The sequence below is a fragment of the Pimephales promelas genome, chromosome 6 (assembly GCF_988280905.1).
Source record: "Pimephales promelas chromosome 6, fPimPro1.hap1.1, whole genome shotgun sequence".
Classification (NCBI taxonomy): domain Eukaryota; kingdom Metazoa; phylum Chordata; class Actinopteri; order Cypriniformes; family Leuciscidae; genus Pimephales; species Pimephales promelas.
Genome location: NC_142774.1, coordinates 8,895,846 through 8,914,513, shown reverse-complemented (window position 1 = coordinate 8,914,513; position 18,668 = coordinate 8,895,846). Strand labels below are relative to the sequence as shown.

General features: G+C 37.0%; 3 protein-coding genes across 3 annotated transcripts; 2 read left to right on the top strand and 1 right to left on the bottom strand.

The window, feature by feature from the left end:
* Positions 1-303: 303 nt before the first annotated feature.
* Positions 304-3,008, bottom strand: LOC120491038 (inositol 1,4,5-trisphosphate receptor-interacting protein). Its single transcript, XM_039688619.2, has 2 exons — positions 2,886-3,008; positions 304-2,316 (listed from the first exon to the last, which is right to left on the bottom strand). Exon 2 carries the CDS (start codon positions 2,313-2,315, stop codon positions 369-371), a length of 1,947 nt encoding a protein of 648 aa, XP_039544553.2. The 5' UTR covers position 2,316; positions 2,886-3,008; the 3' UTR covers positions 304-368.
* A 1,807-nt stretch (positions 3,009-4,815) lies between these two features.
* On the top strand, positions 4,816-7,758 carry calhm1b (calcium homeostasis modulator 1b). Its single transcript, XM_039688582.2, has 3 exons — positions 4,816-4,973; positions 6,034-6,619; positions 6,868-7,758. The coding sequence occupies exons 2-3, from the start codon at positions 6,068-6,070 to the stop codon at positions 7,561-7,563; spliced, it is 1,248 nt and encodes a 415-aa protein (XP_039544516.2). The 5' UTR covers positions 4,816-4,973; positions 6,034-6,067; the 3' UTR covers positions 7,564-7,758.
* A 1,968-nt stretch (positions 7,759-9,726) lies between these two features.
* Positions 9,727-18,645, top strand: LOC120491011 (RING finger protein 122). Its single transcript, XM_039688568.2, has 6 exons — positions 9,727-10,797; positions 13,057-13,207; positions 14,137-14,179; positions 15,311-15,352; positions 16,189-16,271; positions 17,934-18,645. The coding sequence occupies exons 1-6, from the start codon at positions 10,773-10,775 to the stop codon at positions 18,055-18,057; spliced, it is 468 nt and encodes a 155-aa protein (XP_039544502.1). The 5' UTR covers positions 9,727-10,772; the 3' UTR covers positions 18,058-18,645.
* The last annotated feature ends 23 nt before the right edge of the window (positions 18,646-18,668 follow it).

Genomic DNA, 18,668 nt, shown 5'->3' with positions numbered 1-18,668 from the left:
GAAGAATTGCGAGAACCTCCTCTACAAACGAGCTAAAAACACACGTAAACAATACTGTTTTGCCGTGGGAATCCTACCAACATGGCGGAAAGGGGAGGGGCTCTGTACAATGACGTCAACTCCTCATTCTCAATAGCGATGTTTGTTCGTGTTCAGCTACGATAAAAACTTAACGTCACAATATGTCGACCTTCATAGAAGGAGATTCCCGCGGTTATGGAGATATAAATGTCTCATTCTAAGGTAATAAAAACATTACGGTTTATTTAGTAAGTTCTTTATACACCACTGAAAACATAGTTATGGCTGTCATATTGCATTTCTGTTAATAGATACTTGACATTTTTACACGTTGCACCCTTAAACTTTTACAGAACATTTCTTACTGATCCATATTCATGGATAAGCATTGGCATGTTTCTTATCATCTCCAATAAGTGTCTGTTGGCTTTTAAGAACAAGTCATTGTTTGATAAAGGTAGAAACAAGTTAATAGGCTTTCCTGCTCTAAACTCTTCGGGAAATCCAATTTCAGTTGGAATTAGAGGGTTCCCAACCAGAGCGTGGTCAAACACTTTGGCTTCGATTTTCTGTTGGAGGAAAGTCAGCAGATCATTTAGCCTCAAAACCAACTGCTCAGGGTCCCAAGATGAGGGTTTGTTGACAAGAAGATGCAGCAGTGCATGCTTCAAGTGGTAGCTTGTAAGCCCACATGGTCCAGTTAGGGCAGTTTGGTGTTTGTGTAGGAAGGAAAGAATCTGTAGGCAATGAATATGGCACGCATTTTCAGGGAGAGTTTTGGTCACATGCTGAAGAAGGGCGTTTTCGTAGCGTGCGAAACACATGGGCCAATGGGTATCAGAAAATGTGGCAGAGGGAAGATAGGAGATCAGATGTACCTCTGAGTCTTTAAACCTGACCACGGGAGTGAGGTTGAACAGGATGGCCCGTCCTGACCTGAACCGAACTTTGAGACTTCCAGGGTTTTCCCCATTCTGCATGATTAGCTCAAACTCGTATTTGTGGCTGATCTCTTTCCATGCTTTCCTAATAGCTGTTTTAAACCACTTCACAACGTGCGTTTTTGCAAGATATGAGCTGTTCTCTTGGCATAGAAGGTAACTTTCAGCCACATGATCCCCTTTTTTGTTATCTGGATGTAAAAGGCACAACATATCATCGTCATCTAAGTTGGAATTGTTGCAAGGGCAGATTGAACTGGCACTGTCTTTGACCATCTTGACTTTACAACAGTACTGGTTGGTTGAAGAACCTCTACATTGTTTCAAAAGCTCAAAGTCGAAGCAATACAGCTTTGGTGGGATGATGGGTATGTGTATGTCGCACATGATGCTCTTCTTTGAAGCCCATTGCTCGTATAAGCTGCCAACGCCAACGATGTCCGCAATCTCCATGTCTGAACCTACCTTGCTCATATTTCTCACAATTTCCAGAAGGTCGTTCACAAAACCCTCTACAAACTCACAAGTTTGCCAGCTGTAACTGGGTGGAACCAGGACACACTGCTGATGGAAGCTAGTTAAAGTCTCGTTATCAATATTAGACGCTACGGAGAAGATGCTCAGGCATTGTGGCTTCTTCCTTTGCAGGATGGAGCCCTTTTTCAGGAATTTTTTCAAAATACGTAATACTGAAATCACAGAGAGTACCTTCCAAAAGTACCAGCTTAAGTAGTCCTCTTGATCACTAGATTGTTTCGAGTTATTGTCAATGACCTCTTGATTTATCATTGCCAACCTTTGGCTTGACGTTGGCGTTTTTTGTTTGATTAATAAACCCTGATCACGATGGGTGTCAATCTGGTCGCTTTGTGGCTTTTCCGGCTGTGTCGGATCCCCCTGAGAAACATTCTGGTCCACATTGATTTTTTCTTGTGTTTGGCCTTCCTTTGGCATATGTAACGTCCATTTGCCTTTGTCAATATCCAATATTTCCTGGTCATCTGGTGCAAACGCCTTTTGGCGGAAGTCGTTTTGCTCTCCCACTGGGGACATTTGCTCCTCGTGCAGCACTGTGGTCTTGACATTTGGCGTAGTTTGTTGGACATCTGACGTGTCCCCCTCTCTTCTTGGCATCCTGTGATGATTTTGTGGCACTTCCTGATTTGAATCTGGCAGTTCAAGGGAAACGGCATGCTCCCCTTGTTCCAGCTTTGCTCCCTCCTCCAGAAGAACAAGCTCACGTTCTTGCATGCTCACCGTGATGCCGTCATCTTGGTCGTGGAAGACATTGTGATCCTTTGAGAGCAGCAGACTGACGACAACAAAAAACGCACGTAGAAACGTGTCCTCCATCCTATGAATGAGAAAAGTTACTTCCTCTTCACAAAGCTGCATTTTCTCTATTGACATATTTGAAAAACCATAAGCTACATCATAATAACAATAAAGAATAAACGGTAACACTTTACAATAAGGTTCATTAGTTAACATTAGTAAATGCATTAACTAACATGAACTAATGATGAGCAATGCATTAGTTACAGTGTTTATTAATCTTTGTTAATGTTAGTTAACACAAAGCTGTTCATTGTGCGTTCATGTTAGTTCACAGTCCATTAACTGATGTTAACTAATAAAACCTTTGATTTTAATAACGTATTAGTAAATGTTGGAATTAATATTAACTAAGATTAATAAATGATGAAGAAGTATTGTTCACATATTGTACATGTTAATTAATGTAGTTTACTAATGTTAACTAATGAACCTTATTGTAAAGTGTTACCGAATAAACTAACAAGTGAGAGTAACGGGATGCTTTTGAAATAATCTGCTCTGTAGTTCCGGTAGCACTTGTGTATGTCATTCTCAAATACTATTTGTCCTTATAGCTTAATGCACATCTATCATTAAATGACTTACCTCTCAATATCACACTTTTAAGCACAGAAAACAGAGTCTCGATGTAAAGCTGAAAACAGAAATTGTATGAAAACGTTTTTGCAAGGGTCTGTTCAGGGTTTTTTGCTTCTCACACAGGATGTAAACTGTCAGAGTTTGAGAACACACTTCCTGCAATACACACGCTACTTCATGAGATCAGTCTGCGAGTACAACCCCTTCCTATTTTTGAAATATACACTGGTGAGAGGTGACGTACCTCTACATGCAAAGATACATGAAAGTGTGTATGATTGCTCTCTTTAAAAAAGTATGAATCACTCACAGTGTAATGCTTAAGCTATTTATAAATAGGGCAGTTAAAATACAGATCTATTATAAGCGATTCATTTTCTTTAAATAAAAACGGCAGGTGAAGTAAGGTCTTTATAATATAGAGTGTAATTTAATTTTTCACCATTGTGATTGGTACAAATGACAAGATAGGTGAGGTGGACTTTTCTGTAATCAAGCATTTGCGAACTGTTTGTAATTTAAAACTTGGCAGAGAATTGGCACTGGCTGGTTACTTCCGGTTTCTGAACTGGCCGGCCGCAGTAACACGTCTCTGTCCATGCGGGGGCGCTCGCGGTCGAGTGCAGAATGAATGGGAGTCAATGGTTTCACCCCCAGAAATCCACTTTTCTCATGATGTAATTTTTTGTCAAGTAATTTGAAAGTTACATTCAAAAGGGAGGGCTAAGATAATACACTCAGCTGAAATTGCATTTTTAAGTTCACTTATCTGTTCTAGAAATCCGTTCAAAAATGTGATAATGTCACACAATAGCAGAATGCTAGCGTGTTCCGGCCAACAACGGCCTAACCTGTAAGAAATCAAAAGGACATAAGTACTTGTTCATTCGACTTTTGGCCTATAATCTATATTGAACTTGCGGAATCAACAATAAAATGTATGTTAATTTAACGACAAGCAGGTGAAAGAGACACATTTAGCCGTTTAGCCCCATTGACTCCCATTCATTCTGCGCTCGCCCGCGATCACCTCCAGTGGAATTCTAATGGAACTGCAACCAAGATGACACACAATGGGGATAATAGGAAGTGCCAAGGCTCTCCGTCGGGCTCTGACTTGGTCAGCTCTTTGATATTGTCTTTAATGTGACATGAGTAAGATTGATATTTATAATAATTATGATCCGTTAGCTATCGTCCTTTTAAAAACATGGTTTAAATGAGTGATGTTTTAGTGTTGCGCTGTTTTTGAACAAATCTTTTGAAAAAACTCACCAACATGCACAGGTATAAATTATGATTAACCATATTAATCAATTAACCATAATGATATAATATAGATATTGCTGAGTTACGGGGTTCAAGCGTTTTAAGACCTTCATGCCAACTATGCTAGGTATAGGTGACCTGAAAAGGTGACTATGATGCAATTTTCTTCTAGAAACAAACTTTTTAACAGCCCTCAAAGTTTCAAGTCTCTACGACAATTTGGTCTGCATGATCAGTTTTAGGTGAGAATGCTGATTCTTGGAAAAATGAACCCCTAATAATAATTAAAAGATAATATATCTCCAAGTATAATAATTTTGGTGAACAGATTCAATCACTGAGCCGAATCTCATCAATAGCACTTTCTGGGTTGTGTTAGTAATGGGTAATGAGCATGGCCATTGTAATGTCAGGCCCTTCAATGGAGCTGATAACTAGTGCTGCTCAGGCCTACATACATACATAATTATTTTATTTAACAATATTTTACTTTTAGCAAATATTGTTGATTTAATTCACAAATAACAAAGCAGTGTTCATCAAGCTTTAAAAGTTTTCCAGCAACTGCACTGGAACCCAAAATCCCAATTTGAATAGGGTGAGGCAATACCTTTGCATGTGCTTGAACCACACTGCCTGTTACCATGGTATTACCAGGTATGTAAATACATGCAGTCTGTGTAGGCTAATTCAAATAACGCAAAGACTTTTGAGCATTGAAACTGAAATCACAATGTTTGGAGGGACAAAAATATAAACAGACGGAAGATCAACTGTGATCAACCACCTTATGAACGGAGAATCGATTGCATCGCGTGGAAGAAGGTGTGTGTGCTGTGTCGTGTAGCAGAGAGAGACAGTGAGGGCTGAAACTGATAACACTAACCCTCTTCTCTGATAAAATTGTTTTCAGTTGAGTTCACAGAAATGGATTAATATTTGACTGAATTCTGTAAGTAGACTGAGTTAATTATATTTCACTCTGACTGACGTTTTGATATACAATGTTATATTTAAGGTTGTTTAATCATTTAGTTAGCGTGTTGTAACCCAATTTACTTGGTTTTAGTACAGTTCATCAGTGCACATTACACACACAAAAAAAATATTTAGGCCTAAATTTAAGATTTTTGTATTTGAATTGCAAAAAAAGTCCATCCAATTGGATTGCATAGTTTTTAAATACACAATAATCAGGTTATAGGTTACTGTAGTCTGTATATCATCAATAAATACAATATCTTACAATCTCTTAATTAATTGAATATGCTTGTTCCACAGCTAGCCATATTTTAACCATGTTCCGAATACATTGTAAACACAAAGCAGATTTATGTTGATTCTAAGCTATTTGAATACATGTATTTTGACAATTAATCAAATAGATGCAAAATGTTACTTACTAGTAATAAACTATGCTATAATATGAAAGTGCTGAAATCTTGTCCGCTTCATTTACTGTATGAATGACGTATCACGTAAAGTGCATTCGTCTGTGTATGTGTAATCCAAAAAGATGCAAATTTAACATGCAATTCAAATACATGCATTTTAAATGTGTTTGGAAGAAAATTGTTTTTAGTAGCCATCCTTTATATTCTATTAATTCCCAATGGATATTTTTTCCCAATTAAAAAAATTATGATGACTTTAAGGGTCCAATTTTCTATAAAAATAGCATTTATGAAAAACATTCTGCATGTGAAATATCACACTGTAAAAAAATATTGTTGGTTTAACTTAAAAAATGAAGTAACCTGATTGCCTTAAAATTTTAAGTTCATTGAACTGGAAAATTTTTTATGTATATTATGTTATCTGAACTACATCAATTATTTACGTTGTTCTGATTACAAATCATGAAAATATCTTTCTTCTCTCACAGGTTCATATCAGGATAGACCTACCAACATATCAATATGGATAAGTTCCGTATGATGGCCCAGATTCTCCAGACCAACCAAGAGTCTTTTATGAACGGCATGTGCGGCGTCATGGCCCTGGCTAGTGCTCAGCTCTACACGTCTTTTGAGTTCAACTGCCCCTGTATCCCTGAATATAACTACTCCTATGGGATGAGTATGCTGGTTATTCCACCTATATGGTTCTTCCTTTTGGGTTTTGTACTGAACAACAATGTCTCAATGCTGACGGAGGAGTTGAAGCGGCCGATAGGACAGCGGAGGAAGGACTCTACGATCCTGCGCTACATGTGTGTGTCCATATCCCAGCGATCACTCATCGCTCCAGCTGTTTGGATCTCAGTGACTCTAATGGATGGTAAAAGCTTTCTGTGTGCCTACAGTATGGACCTGCAGATTTCCGAGTTTGGCAAAAATGTAAGTCGATATGGACTGTCTCATGAGGAACTTGTACGAACGCTGGCCAAAATTCCATGCAAGCATATATATGATGGCCAACACATTCTATCGAGAGAAGCCGCGGTCATATACATACGCTGTATTTCACAGGTACTATATGTTGATGTGCTTATTGACGATTTTTCCACTGTATGCTTGATATTAATTCAAAGTACCAACTGTAAAAAAAAAAAAAAACATACCAGTTTAAAATCTACTTATTTTCCTAATTGAACTAAGGTCTAATCCTGGCTTAATTTAAGCCCTGTCTGTGAAACCAGGCCAAAATATCATTAGTTAAGATGGAAATACCAATTTTACTAATCCATTTTTGTTTGTCTATATTCTAAATGTTCCAGGCTTTTGGATGGTTGTTCTTGTTGATCATCACAATCATTGCGTTTTTAATCAGAGCCATCCGGCCCTGCTTCAACCAGGCCGCCTTCCTCAAAACCAAATACTGGTCTCACTACGTAGACACAGAGCGCAAGATGTTTGACGAGACTTGCACAGAACATGGCAAAGGTTTCGCCAAGGTTCGCATCAAGCAGTACTTTGAGGATATTAGCGGCGAGTTTCAGAGCTTCCATGATCATTCACGTGGAGATGATAGTGATGATGACGACGATAAACCCGAAACTGAAGAGGACAAACTGATGGGGATTCGACGCCAGGACACCATGAACAAGCTGCTGTGGGACTGGCACAAGTGCAAACCTGCACTGAGTCTAAGAAAGTGTGGAGATGCTCACACTGGACAAAATGGAGATTGTAGCATGAATGCTAACAATAATCAAGATGGACATGACTGTGATAACACTGACAGAAGTGCGGGGCAAAAAGGCTTTAAAAGTGGTTATGTGAATGATGGCCTTGATGTTGGCCAAAGCGAATCGGACAGGGGATGTGATAATGCTTGCTATAGTGTGGACCAAAATGTTTTTACAAAAAGACACAGCAATAGCACAAACCAAAATGGATTCATGAATGGTGGCATTCCTTCTTCATGCAGTGATCAAAAGAAAGCATGTGCAGTGCATTATAGTAAGCACTGAGTCTGAGATATATCTTTGACAGGGACAAGAAATCCTTATATATAGGACTAGAAAATCATAATATAAATGCTTAAAATGTTGTCTTAAAGTCCCCCTGTGATGAAAATCTATTTTTTAAAGTGGTTTATGTCTATGTGGTGTTTAATATGCTTTTAGACACGATTAATCGCATCCAAAATAAAAGTTTGTGTTTACATAATATATGTGGGTGCACTGTGTATAATTATTTTATATATAAATAATACACAAGAACATAGTTTCAGTTAACAATAACAACACAGGAGGAAACGTCAGTAAGTATGGAAGCTTGTTTCCGCCACTGAATAAAAAATAATAATAATTGCGACTTTTTATCTAACAATTGCGAGAAATAAAGTTGCAATTGCGAGATATGAAGTCACAATTCTGAGAAATAAAGTTGCAATCGCGAGATATAAAGTCGCAATTCTGAGAAATAAAGTTGCAATCGCGAGATATAAAGTCGCAATTCTGAGAAATAAAGTCGCAATTGCGAGATATAAAGTCACAATTAGAAATAAAGTTGCAATCGCGAGATATAAAGTCACAATTCTGAGAAATGAAGTCGCAATTGCGAGATATAAAGTCACAATTCTGAGAAATAAAGTCTGACTTTTTTCTCGCAATTGTGAGTTTACATCTCGCAATTCTGACTTTATAACACATAATTACGAGTTTATATCTCGATATTCTGACATCTTTTCTCAGAATTGTGAGATATAAGCTTCCATGTTTCCACCACAGAATGAAAAATAAAAAAGGTAATTGCGACTTTTTATCTCACAATTCGGGCTTTGTTCTCAGAATTGCGAGATATAAAGTCAGAATTGTGTGATATAAAGTCACCATTGCATGTTATAAAGTCAGAATTGCGAGATATAAAGTCAGAATTGCATGAATTGTGTGATAGTCGCAATTGCGTGTTATAAAGTCAGAAATGCACAATGTAAAGTCGCAATTGCTTGTTATTAATTCAGAATTGCAACATATGAAGTCAGAATTGCGAGATATAACGTCACAATTGCGTGTTATACAATCAGAAATGCATGATATAAAGTATAAATTGCGTGTTTTAAAGTCAGAATTGTGAGATAACTATTCTGAGGGGAAAAGAAGTTGTCTTTTTTTTCTCCTTAGAATTGGCCTGATAACTCGCAATTGCGAGTTTAATATGACACAATTCTGAGAAAAGATGTCAGAATTTTGAGATATAAACTCGCAATTATGTGTTATAAAGTCAGAATTGCGAGATGTAAACTCGCAATTATGAGTAAAAAAGTCAGAATTGCGAGATAAGTCGCAATTCTGTCTTTTTTTCTCAAAATTGCGACTTTATTTCTCAGAATTGCGACTTTATATCTCGCAATTGCAAACTTTTTTTCTCAGAATTGCGACTACATCTCGCAATTGCAACTTTATTTCTTACAATTCTGACTTCATATCTCGCAACTGTGAGATAAAAAGTCGCTTTTTTTATTGTATTCATTGGCGGAAACAAGCTTCCATAGATTTGAGTTGACAGATTTGATTTCACACAGACAAAAAAAAAATCGTGTAGTGTATGAAGGTCGAAGATTTCAAATTGTGATTCCATCCATTCGGATGACATCAACTATTTTCAAAGTCGGCAAGAGCATGATGCATTTTAAAAGTGGTGTAGTACATCCCAGCCTTTAGCCAGCAAATCATCTAGTTAGCATGAAACTGAACTGTGCACCACACAGATAAGTCATTAAGATTGCTGAGTGCGACAAACAGACAGAGACACCGAGAGCACATGGTTGTTAGGCAAGCAGCAGCTGTTGTCTCTAGAGCAGAATAGAGTTGGGGGGTTGGTCTCGAGTCTGTTGTTTATTTTTCCTCCCTATCTCTGATTAAAAGCTACAGTTATATTCTGTGCTTGAACATAACAAGCTTCCATCATGCCAGTGCTTTAGTAGGTCAGGCAGCAACATGATCTGCATCCGATTTAATATGCATGTCATTGCGCTTGCTCGTGCAGTCTGCCCCATTTTTTTCACTCTTACTTGTTTTGTCTGTCACCTTCGGCTTGTTTTATACAGCACAGCGCGTGCATGTGGCCTTACTTCCTCTAAAATGTTGCAGCCCTCACTTCTAGAAGAAGAGGAGGCCATCCTGTGACTGACTGCAGTCGCGCAGTGAGAGCGTGAGGGATTGGAGGAGGGGAATCGCTCAGGAAGGGAGGGAGGGATTGGAGGACAGAGTTGCGAGGCAAACCAGGATCACATGAGCAAGCACAGATCTGTTTACAAACTGAATGTGTGCGGCCAGGAAAGACGCAGGAGCCTTCCTGGATAACATTACTGGTTAGCCTCACTAGCACACTTCTTTAACCCCCAGATGCTTGGGTTTTGGCTGGGATATTTGTTAAATGAGCCGAGGGACGATCGTTTTTTTCGGTCTACTTTTTTGATGGAAGGATTGAGAGAGCAGATGGTTTTAGGTGGAGAGAAAAAATACTCCCCCACACAAACATAAACGCTTGAAAATACTGCTCTCTTCATTCTCCTAAAGGGCCTGCTCTTCGATAAAGGAATAACGTTAGCTATACGTAAACAAACAAAACAACAAGGCGGCGACGGTCAAGGAAGAATTGCTAGAGGGATCGACAAGAGACCCAAAGGCATGCCAAAGTCTTTAGCAAGAGGGTTTGAGGGAAGACAAAGACTGTAGATGGAGTCTTGAATCAGATCGTATGTTGTTGGTGTTCGCACTTCTGCGCGTATGGATGTGTTCAGTGCTCGCTAAACCGGAGGATTTATTTGTTAACTTTTGCGTGCGACAACACAAAGAAGATCACATCCGAAGTGTCATTCGGCCACGTATGGACTCGTTCTCAGACAAGAAGAATATCAAGGGCACATTAAGCTCCCTTTGTCTCTGTGACAAAGCACCTTGTGCATATTCACAACATCAGCAGAGGCAAAGAGTGATTGAAATCTTTTGTCCTTCGATGCTGACATCATATAAGTGAGATGAATGGAGGAATAATTCGACTATAATCAAGACCGCACACACCCTATCATTTTAAGAGCTGGTTCTCAGACGACGCAAATCGTCGGGAACAAGTCCAGCTGAAATCTGGTTTTCGGCTGCGTCCTCCAGCCCCCGCATTGCCTGTTCCCAGACAAGCAGTGAGTTTGCAGCGGCTCTGCTCGGAGTCAGATTACATGCAACCATTCCAATGGTGTAACGGTGAGTGGCCTTTGCGAAAAGTCCAAGCTGAACTCGAGTTTGTTTTCCTACCACAGCTCTCTGAAGTGTTATTGCTGATGAGGATGTAGAAACCAGTTTGAAGAAGTGAGGGAACTATTCAGAAAGGTCAAGGGTAGCTTGTCAACGATTGTGGAAGTATTCGTGCTATGCATACAGCATTTAACAACCCGCTTGCCGTCAAGCCATTTGCTCTTCTGAAAACTGATATGTCTAGAGATTTATTTTTAGATGAAAAGATGGATCGACCTATAACAAGTCAAACGTTTCAATGACAGCAATGCCCATTAAGTAAACACGAAATGCATTCTGATTACGTATGTCATGTAAACGCGTCGACTCGACTGCCCAAACCAGATAAATCAAGTCATCTTTATTTTTTATGTATTAATAATATTTTGGTCTCTCTCATATATATATATATATATATATATATATATATATATATATATATATATATATATATATATGACCCTAAACATATGTTCAAAAGTTTGGGGTCAGTGTGATTTGTTTATTTGAATTATTGAAGGAAGTCTCTTATGCTCACCAAGGTTGCTATTTGTTCAAATATTCAGTAAAATATTAATAGTGAGAAATATTATTACATTTAAACTGTTTTCTATTTGAATATATTTTAGAATGTCATTTATTCCTGTGATTAAAGCTGAATTTTCAACATCATTACTCCAGTCTTCAGTGTCACGTGATCCTTCAAAAATTGATAGTAAAACTAAACGATTAATCGCGATTAATCACATCCAAAATAAAAGTTTGTGTTTACATAATATATTTTGGTGCACTATGTATAATTATTTTATTTAAATACACACACATGCTTGTATATATTTAAGAAATATTTTCATATACTGTTTATAGAATTATATCTAATTTATATTATTTATAAATATAAATAATTTATATCTAAATAATATTATTAATAATAAATACTATTTTTCTTAAATATACATGCATGTATGTGTGTATATATATATATATATATATATATATACAAAATAATTATACACAGTGCACCCACAAATATTATGTAAACACAAACTTTTATTTTGGATGCGATTAATCGAGATTAATCGTTTGACAGCCCTAGTTGAAATCACAGTTGTGCAGCTTAATATATATGTGTACAGGAAGCAGCTGAGAATTCAAACCTCTTTAACAAGATTATGGACCATAATCAAAATATTTTGTGCATCTACAAAAATGTATCATTCTTTGAGTTTCACATATACAATAAAAATGTCATAATCATTCATACGAATGATAATAAAAATAAGAATTCAACAAAAATGTCTTCAGTTTTGTTACTGTAAAAAAATGAAATATTTTGCCACTGGATATGACAAAGCATAATAATAATGATAATACTTGAGATCTGTTGCCATGTGGCACACATTAAATCTCATAGTACCTTCCCCATCAGAATGAATGACACAAGCTTACAATAATCTCAGTGGAAGCCCCTCCACATAATCACCTTAGATGGATCGTTCCACAGACTCAGACTAAGGGGGATTCTTGCAGACTCTGCGTTAATCTTTAACTCTTAAAATGCATTTACTGACTGGGGAATATGAATGAATACAATTTACATTGGTAGAAAACAGGAAACTATGAATGGTATACTCTTATAACTAAGGATGTGAAGCGATTAATCACGATTAATCGCATCCAAAATAAAAATTTGTGTGTACATGAATAATACATGTGTATGTAGTGTGTAGAATTATTTTGTATATATAAATACACACACATGCATGTATATATTTAAGAAATATTTGCATGTATATACTTTATGTATATTTATACAAAATTAATATTATACATAAATATAAATATTTGATATATTAATAACATTTTTCTAAAATATATACATGCATATGTGTGTATTTATACAGTATATACAAAATAATTATACAAACTATTAATAATTAAAAACAAACTTTTATTTTGGATGCGATTAATCGTGATTAATCGTTTCACAGCCATACTTATGACACATTATAAGAGTATACCATTCATAGTTTCCCGTTCCATATTATGGCTTCACGAAAGGCCAGATGGTGGTTTGTTGGAGTCAATCCCACAGTTGTTCATATTTGTTTGTTGTGCATGCATAGCTAATTTCCAAATATTCCCTTGAAAGTGGGCGTACTGAAGGACTGTATTTTTCCTGCTTGCATGTGATGTAAACTGCTGATTTGAGTGTGTGTTTGTGTGTAGGCTGCCTCTGTGGTTTAGGGCTGCAGCATTCAGACTGTGATATGTCAGAGGAAGACATCTACCGTCTGCCGCTCAACGTGTACGTCATTGTACTGGGCATAGGCATGTTCATCTTCATGCTCAGTGTAATCTTCTGCTGCTATCTGTTCAGGCAAGAGCCCAAACACATTCACCACACCTGCAAACTTCTGTACCACAAATCAGATGCGTCCCTTGTTGCGTTCCGCTCCTGTAAAGACATGTAGAAAGACACTGTAAGACATTCTGAAAAAGTTCTCACTAAGTTATGAATTAACTTGGGGTTGTCAAACGATTCATCGCGATTAATCGCATCCAAAATAAAAGTTTGTGATTACATAATATGTGTGTGTACAGTGTATAATTATTTTCTATATATAAATACACACACATGCATGTGTATATAAGAATTTTTTTATATATAAATATTTATATATAATATCAATTTTATATATATATAGTATATACATGCACATATTTCTTAAATATGATATATAATATAATATGTAAACACAAACTTTTATTTTGGATGCGATTAATCGCGATTAATCGTTTGACAGCCCTAGAATAAACACAAAACATCACAAAAACATCATTCATGTAAAGTTCTTTTTTCTATACTGTTTTATTTGGACGTCATGGGAACATTATGGAAAAGTTACTTTTGAATGTTCTCTGAATAAGAAAACATAAACGTTCCAGAATGTCCCGATAACTTTGAAACAACATTTGACGTTAAAAAACTTTCTCGCAACGTTTTGAGAACGTTCTCTGTCAGCTAATCACACACATATATTTAATAAATACACAAATAATACATTTTAGTTTCAATTACATTTTGGATCCAAGACTTTGTCCGAATTTAAGGTGACAGTATAAATTAGTATATTATGTAGAACTATTTTTAATGCATTTGAGAGTTTGACAGGAAATGCTACAGGAAAATGTACACAATCGCAACATCTCTCTTTTGCACCACTCACCCACAGCAGCAGCTTTTGCAGTTGCACTCAGGAAGTGTAGAAGTGTTGTTTCATTTTTTTTTTCTCTTTTTGTTTACAGGTTGAAACAGCAAGGCACAAGGGAGCAGTACAGCTACAATGAGGTGGGCCTAAAACAATACAGTTAGATATAAATATAGTCTTGATGAAATCCAATCTAACAGATGACCTTCATGATATACTTATATAAATAGTATGAGACAACGCTAGACACATATGTGCTTTTTTCATAAAAGCACCTGAAAAGTCATTTTTGTCTTTTTTTTATTTTTTAAAAATGGTGAAAAAAGGTGCTTACCTTTATAAAATTTATGTCAAGGTCCTCTGAAGTTATTTCAGATAATACTTTATCTAAAATATGTAATGGGTCTCACAATAAAAACATGTGATTTACTTAAAAAAAGAAGGAATAAGACGACAAAGTGTACTGTATTCATAGAAAGTGCTCACGTGTACTGAGAAACACTGACAGACTGAACTGCAATTGAAAAACAGGAAATCCATATATAAAACACACAACACTTCTCAACTCTCAGTTACTTAAATTAGTCTGTTACATTGGGTTTTCCTGGTAGAGAAGAAATATGTCACTTTTTGCTTTTTAAAGGTGCTATATGTAACTTTTCTTCTAAAATGAATCCTTTTTTATTGCATGTGTGTGAAAGGGTTGTAATCACACATTATTATACAAAATGATCAACTTGCCGGGTTTTGCTATTACTTCTGAAGGCCAGTATTCCCATTTCTATGTGAAGTCTCCGGGTCGGATTATCTGCGAAATCCATCGGATGTGACATGCATGCGCGCTCCCGAACCCGAGAACATCTGAAACATCACCGAAAGAGGACGCTAAAAAAATACAAATAGCACCTTTAAAATACTTTATTTCATCCCAATGTAGATACAACTGTAGGTTCGCCATGTATGCTAATTTTCTCGAAAACTACTTGTCTCGTATTGTCGATTGTTATGGAAATTCTTCACAGCGATCTGTAATCCCGGATTTGTGTAACCCTGATGCAGACTCGACCAATGGCGATAGCTATGGGCGTGGCTACGTTTGTTCGACCAATGACTGACGAGGAGCGCGTTCTCAAAGCCGTTTTCGAAATTGTGGCGCAGAAATTGCGCACTACACCGTTCGCACTTCAGCTTCGAGTGATTTAACCATAAAACCAAAGAAATACGATTTAAGATTAAACAACAGTGTCATTCTTTCCTTTTTTCTCTTAAAGGTGGTGTTGAAAGGCGCAGGAAAAAAGCTGAGCCTGCTCGGAGTAAGTTTCATAAGCTCTCTGTAAAATAACATTTGCATTTTAAGACTGTTTAAACTTGTGCTCTAATATTTGTATGACGTCAGAAAAGATCAAACCATTATTTTTAAAGGGAAAACGTCAAACGTCATCATAAATTCTGCATATAGGGTTTTAAAAACTACTTTTTACACCAAATTAGTTTAGTAGTAGCCTAAAATGTAATGGATTTGAATCACATAGGCTAATAATTATACACAATTAACTGGGTTAAATATATAATAATTAACCACATGTATTTAGGGTTAGGATAAGGTGTGGTTTTTAGGGTTAGTTCAATGTAATTACGGACAATTTATAGTTATTATGTGTAGTATTCATAAAGTATGAGACTAAGTTCAGTATCCTGTTGATTAAATCAGTAGTGTCAACGATTCTTGAGAATAACCATTTATAGCACAAGTGTCAGAAGCAAAAATAGTTCTGCATTTCAAATTTCCACGCAGTGCATTAAAAAATCCTCTTAAATAAGGTTATGATTTGTTCATTTGTTACGTAAAAACCTCAAGGGGAAATTCTTGGTTGTGCAAATAGACTGTGGGATTTTTGTGTCATCTCAACCACCTGGTGAACTGCATTATGGGAGCACTGATGTTATTTTCAGTAGAATTCAACTCAAGCCCAATTGCAGAAATCACATGCAGGAGGAAAATGTGATTGAAACCAAAACAAAGATAAAATGTAGGAAAGGCTATAGCCAGCATTCATGCAGCATATTGCTAAACAGCCAAAGTGTATGAATTATGCTTTTATTAATAAAAGAAAAGGACACTAAAATAGTTTGTTGTTTTGTGTCACAGCAGCCCTGTGCCGTGTGTCTAGAGGAATTCAAGACCAGAGACGAGCTGGGTGTGTGCCCGTGCTCACACACCTTCCATAAGAAGTGAGTTTCCCTGGAACAAATGTTTACTTAACTGAAGATGCCGCATTTACTTGTGCCAAGAACTGCTTAGAATATATAGAGCCGGCAGATTTCCACTGAAATCTCATCAAGTCACAGCTTTACACATCTTTTTTTCTTCTTTTTTAAGTTTTTTGGCTTCAATTGATCAATTTGAAGCCACAATGTTAGAGCACTCCTAATAAACAAGTCTTTTTTATGGGAAAATGGACAAAATATTGATGATGCCTGAGATGCACAGAAACATGAAACTGATTTCAACATTGATAAGTTTCTTGAGCAGCAAATCATCATATTAGAATGATTTCTGAAGGGATTGTGTGACACTGAAGACTGAAAATTCAGCATTTGCATTACATTTAAAAAAAATATAAAACAGATACATGATAATATTTCACAATATACTGTTTGTACTATATTTGCTGATTAAATAAAACCATAAAAGGCTAATTTGAAAAACATTTTTTAAAAATTACCAACACAAACTTTTGAATGGTGGCATGTATAAAATAAAATAGTCTATTTTAGGCTTTTATGTCCATTCAGACTCTCCTACATAAAATATACACTCACCTAAAGGTTTATTAGGAACACCTTACTAATAGTTTGACCCCTTTCGCCTTCAGAACTGCCTTAGTGAAGGGATAGTTCACTTTGAAATTAATTTTTGATATGTTTTAGCTTACCTCAAGGGCATCCAAGATGTAGATGTCTTTGTGTCCACAGTATTTTCAATTTTGCCATTTTTAGTTCAAACCGGTGTTGTCTGTCAGTCATAATGGAGGTCTAGACCACCTCAAAGAACATGCACAGAGAAGTCAAAATTAAACATGATTTAATGACTTGTAAATGTAAGTACACATTGATGGCCTAAGACACGAAACCAGCGATTTGTGTGAGAAAACGAACAGTATTTATATAGAGTTTACCTCTTGCATCAGATGTCCAACTGAACCGTCTCCAACGTGACGCCGGAAGTGATCGCGTGCGTATGTACATCACGCATTGTTTACACGGAGATTTCGGAAGTTTTACCTTTCACTAAACATATTTAAATATATCTTCCCGTATATAAAAAAGGGTAAAATCTCCGTGTAAACAATCAGATGTCTAACTAAACCGTCTCCAACGTGACGCCGGAAGTGATCGCGTGCGTATGTACATCACGCATTGTTTACACGGAGATTTCGGAAGTTTTACTTTTCACTAAACATAGCTATTTAGATATATCTTCCCGTATATAAAAAAGGTAAAATCTCCGTGTAAACTATGCGTGAGGTACATACGCACGCGATCACTTCCGGGGTCACGTTGGAGACGGTTCAGTTGGACATCTGATTCAGAGCAGTTCGACGTCTGTTAACAAGAGGTGAAAACTATATAAATACTGTTCGTTTTCTCACACAAACCACTTCGTGTCTTAGGCCATCAATGTGTACTTACATTTACGAGTCATTAACTCATGTTTAATTTGGACTTCTCTGTGGATGCTCTTTGAGGTGGGCTCCATTATCCCTTTAAAGTATCACTCTTACTATTGCTCACACTTTTGACACCTAAACAAACTACAAGCAACTGCAAAGGAAACCAAAGTTTGGCAGTTGCAACCGAATTTTTCAAGAAATCTTTCATTGTAACTTGCAGGTGCCTGCTGAAATGGTTAGAGATCCGCAGCGTCTGCCCGATGTGCAATAAACCCATCATGCGTGTCCAGAACGCCGATGCCCCACGAGGAGCCGAGGTGCTGCAAGACCCAGAGGAGGTGTGACCCCAGAAACTGTGCGGCCCACGGCCAGATTAACACCCTCCAGTTCGTTGGAACAAATCACGTGACTCGCCAAGGCTCTACAAAGCCATCTATATGCACCGCCACAGCGGACCTGGAGATCGTGAGAAACCAGGACGACAACGTTCAGCCTCCACTAGTGATTCAGTAGCCAAACATAAGAATAATCTCCTATATATCGTGCCACAATATTCTTTAAATTAGTAATGTGCCGAGGTTCTAAAGCGAGAGAGACACACCGTGCATGCTGGGTAGCAGGCATCAAAATGAGAGGTAAATGTCTCAGTTTGCCTCAGGGGATCTAACTAGGAAACAAAAGAAAACAATTAGACTTTAACTGCCGATGAAGGGGCGTATATATGTGACAGTAGGGTGTAGGTGTAGTGCACTGTCTGTTTGACTGGTACTACAGGTCTTCAAAAAGATCCTAAGTAGTCCTTACAGAAATATTCAATATATAATCAGTAACCAGCAGTTCTTCTCTCCATTTATCATGTTCACTGCTTGAATTGTTCCTTTTTCTTGTCATTTTGTATTGTTTGTTTTTGAATAAAATGTTTTTGTGGTTAACCTTCCTTTAAAAGCAAATGGTG

Excerpts from the sequence above, each read along its gene's own strand:
- LOC120491038 (XM_039688619.2), bottom strand. The coding sequence starts at position 2,315 with ATGGAGGACACGTTTCTACGTGCGTTTTTTGTTGTCGTCAGTCTGCTG.
- calhm1b (XM_039688582.2), top strand. The coding sequence starts at position 6,068 with ATGGATAAGTTCCGTATGATGGCCCAGATTCTCCAGACCAACCAAGAG. Across the intron at positions 6,620-6,867 it reads ACATACGCTGTATTTCACAG|GCTTTTGGATGGTTGTTCTT; the intron begins GTACTATATGTT and ends TAAATGTTCCAG.
- LOC120491011 (XM_039688568.2), top strand. The coding sequence starts at position 10,773 with ATGCAACCATTCCAATGGTGTAACG. Across the intron at positions 13,208-14,136 it reads TTCTGCTGCTATCTGTTCAG|GTTGAAACAGCAAGGCACAA; the intron begins GCAAGAGCCCAA and ends TTTTGTTTACAG. Across the intron at positions 14,180-15,310 it reads AGCAGTACAGCTACAATGAG|GTGGTGTTGAAAGGCGCAGG; the intron begins GTGGGCCTAAAA and ends TTTCTCTTAAAG.